At 33.0% G+C, this 3,983-nt stretch overlaps 1 protein-coding gene across 1 annotated transcript; it reads left to right on the top strand.

Annotated features, from left to right (window-relative positions):
- Positions 1-249: 249 nt before the first annotated feature.
- Positions 250-2,923, top strand: LOC104897002 (zinc-finger homeodomain protein 3). The gene has a single exon (XM_010683803.4). The coding sequence runs from the start codon at positions 1,065-1,067 to the stop codon at positions 2,091-2,093; it is 1,029 nt and encodes a 342-aa protein (XP_010682105.2). The 5' UTR covers positions 250-1,064; the 3' UTR covers positions 2,094-2,923.
- The last annotated feature ends 1,060 nt before the right edge of the window (positions 2,924-3,983 follow it).

Consider the following 3,983-nt stretch of genomic DNA (forward strand, 5'->3'; position numbering starts at 1 on the left):
CATGACTATGCTTTTATTCACGTATAAATCACAAACGAGGGTCAAAGTGCGGATTTGTGAATAGGGTAAAATATCAAAGTGTAACAATTAATTTGAAACGGAGGTAGTACTATTCTTTTTCTTTTTCCCATTATCTTATAATTATTTTATTCTTTAATTAACTATTTGTTTTTTAACGTTTATGGAGATGTTTCTTTAAATGTTAATATCTTTAATTAAAGTAAAAATTATAAAAATTTAATATTTAAAATCTTTACACTAAGACAAATCTAATAAGACTCTAGTTGACAATAATTTTCTTAAAAAAAAGAAAAAGGGTGTAATTAAAATAAAAACAAAGAAAGTATTATCTGTCTTCTATCTCCTTTATTTTTTACCTTTCACTACACCTATTAAGCTGCTGGTTTAGAGCTCCACTACCCAAACCCCTCCTCCAAATCTCTCTTCTCTTTCAATCTCTCTATACTTCCTTTGTTTGGTTGTCACCCTTAAAATAATGTAACTTCATATTATATTGCATGCATTCCCACATTATTTTTCCTTTCCTTCCCATTACAAACACACCCATTATATCTTCTTTAAAGTTTTGCCAAATTATATTATTGTACCATATGTTACTCTAAATTATTTAACCTCTTCTTGTTATTACTATTCTTGTTACTCTTTTCTTTATTTTGTCATTAATTTTCATGTGACAGGTTTTATCTTGTAAAATGGTGGTCACCAAGCTAGCTACCCTTTCTAGTTTCTTCATTTAATAGAAGATCTTGTCACCCAGTTGATTTTTAGCATACACTCAATTTTATGTCTCATTTTCTGTTTTCTTATTTTAACCTTCTTTTGGAAAGGTTATTTTTAAACTATGTAATAACTTCTTGGACCGTTTCTTGTTTCCATAGAAGAGAGTAAAAATTAGTTTTATTTAGTTTTAAAAGAAAGACATTCCTAGGAATTTAAGACTACCCACAAAAAAATCCTACATAATATCCATTGTGATTCTTATTTAGTAATAGCTTTTTTGTTTGCTTCCTTAATCTATCTCTTTTAAAAAAACACATAAAAAAATGGAACTTTCAGGACATGAAGAAGGAGCAGAGATCCCCATGCCAATTAATAGTGCTTTTGTAGGAGTCCATGGTTACCATCATGGGCTCACGAATCATCGCCATCACCATGATCCATCATCATCATCATCCCATAACCATCATAACATAATCCCATCAAACAATTCCAATGGTACTAGCACTATCACTACTACTACTACCATTTTGGAGGAGGATGATCATCCACATCAACATCATCAGTTAGACTGTGATATCAATGATGACAACTGTAATAGTGGCGATAACCATGATGGTCATGGTATGGGTAGCATGAAAAAGAAGATGATGATGATCATAAAATATAGGGAATGCATGAAGAATCATGCAGCATCCATGGGAGGAAATGCAACAGATGGATGTGGAGAGTTTATGCCAAGTGGAGAAGAAGGTAGTGTTGAATTTCTCACTTGTTCAGTTTGCAACTGCCATAGAAACTTCCATAGAAAAGAAATTGAAGGTCAACAACAGCAGAATAAGGTGATAATCCCACCACCTTCTACACATTCTCAATTTTACCCTTCTACACCACATTCTCACCTTCTTAGCACAAGGGGTAGAAAGGTAATTTTGGGTAGTGGTGTAGGGTACCCTACAGCAGGATCATCTGCAGGACAACTTGTCCCATTTCCAAGGTCAGTAACAATCAACATGCCTTACACACTTTCAGATCATCATTCTGATGATCATCATCATCATCATGGGAATGGTGGTAGGATGATGATGGTAAGCCCTCATCATCATGATCATCATAATCAAGTTCTTAAGAAGAGGTTTAGGACTAAATTTAGTCAAGAACAAAAGGAGAAAATGATGGAATTTGCTGAGAAAGTTGGGTGGAAAATTCAAAAGCAAGAAGAGGAAGTGGTGCAACAATTTTGCCAAGAGATTGGGGTTAAAAGGAGAGTTTTGAAGGTTTGGATGCATAACAACAAGCACAATTTGGGTAAGAAGAGTGACATCATTGACAATAATATCAACAACCCATCTTGATCTTAATTTGGTTGCTTAATTAATACTCATTAATTGGTTATTAATTTGTTATATTTGATCATGAGTGATGACTTATTGATATATGATCCCATTTTAGTTAAGTGTTAGTACTTGTATTTGTCTTGTTAGGTATGTTTTAATTTGTTTTCTTGTTGTCTTATGTTTATGTAAAGAGTAAATAACTTTTAGATGGGATGATGTCATGTAATTTGAGCTTTTGATGTACTAGGTTTATTGGGTTTGGTCATTGGTGGAGAAATAGATGCTATAAAGAAAATGATCCTTGAAAAGATTTTTGGGTACTTGCTATTGGATATTCTTAATTTTACAAAGTGTGTACTTATATTTTAATTTCTTAAAGTCATTACTTATAGTAGTTATCACTTTTACATTTGTTTGGTGTAAGCTTTTTCAATATGATATGCATGTTGATAATTTTTACGTAAAACTTATGATTAGTTCGTAGCTAATTAATTTGTTAAAGGTATACACACGAGCCTGTAACTTCGACTTCATAAGTGTGGCCGGGATTTGTTCTAGGCACAAATAATGCGTGTTTTGATGAAGCTTGTATCTAGTCAACAAAATTAAGTCTCATCTGTGACATTTTTTAAGAGGGGAATTTCCTAGCCATCGGGTTCATCTTGACTGCCAAGGCACCTGATAGGTTTCCTTCAATTTTTTTTTTTAAAATTTATACATTATTTTAATTTTACATATTGTTATTTTTTTTACATATCATATTTACTTTTTATTTTTTTCCATTATATCAATCACTAGTATTTATTTATATTTTAACGTACTTTTTAATTTCTTTTTCCACCTTTTCAGTTTGTCTATTATATTTTTGTACTTCTTCCTTCATTCACTCTGAAACTGAAATGAATAAACTAAAAAAAGGATGGAATATAAACTAACCTTTGACATATTGTGACTTGTATGGTTCTAATCTAGTAAGCCATTTGTCCTTACCATATTTTTCTTTGATGATGCACAAGTACTACATGTAGCTTTGCATTTGAAAGATATCTTATTGTGTCATATAGAGGTTTTTTTTTTTTGACATCGAGAAAATGTGTATTAATTAAGAACAAAATTACATCCTAATGCTAAAAACAAACAAACGAACATAAAGAAATTAAAGTATTAAACTGAGTTGGGGTCGCTATTACACGACAACTACAAAACCATACATAACTTAAATTATAATAAAAAAAAACTCGATTTGGTGGATGACGCTTCTTCGGGTAGATGATGAGCGCCAGAATCCTGCGGAAAGCAGTGGGAAGAGAAGGCTGATTTCACGAGCGGGGAAACCAAGGAACAACGAGATTATGAACTCACTACAGGACCATTTTTCAGGTCAAGGTTCCTGCAAGAGTCACATTTATGTGTGACTTAATACCCTTTTGGAAGGGTATTTTTTGAGATTTCTCCATCATGGGAAAACTCAAATAAGTTGACGCGTTATAAACCCATTTAACAAATTGGAGAGCCGTCTTCAGATATCGTTTTGTCAAGGCAATGATAAATGAAATCATTACCAAGTGAGATTGAAATCTAACTAAGGTTAGATCTCAAAAAACAGTCCGATTATGAAAACCGGATAAATCAAACCCCAAACATGAAATCTCTAACTCTAACCAACCACCTAGACAGATGAATTTAACAAACACCACCACCATACTAATCAGCAACACCATACTAATCCAAACAAAAAACACAACGAAAAACAAAAAATTAAACGTAAAAGGAAACGCACTTCCAATATCCAAAGCAACACCAGGTGAGGGAGGGGGGGGGGGAAACACAACCACCGTGAGAGACTGTTTACACAACACTAAGGGGGATGGGGAGGGGAAAGCCCAGTACCTTGACTTTTGTCCTGAT

The sequence above is a fragment of the Beta vulgaris genome, chromosome 6, assembly GCF_026745355.1.
Source record: "Beta vulgaris subsp. vulgaris cultivar EL10 chromosome 6, EL10.2, whole genome shotgun sequence".
Lineage (NCBI taxonomy): Eukaryota > Viridiplantae > Streptophyta > Magnoliopsida > Caryophyllales > Amaranthaceae > Beta > Beta vulgaris.

Bases quoted from the DNA above. Each gene is read 5' to 3' on its own strand.
- LOC104897002 (XM_010683803.4), top strand. From the start codon at position 1,065: ATGGAACTTTCAGGACATGAAGAAGGAGCAGAGATCCCCATGCCAATT.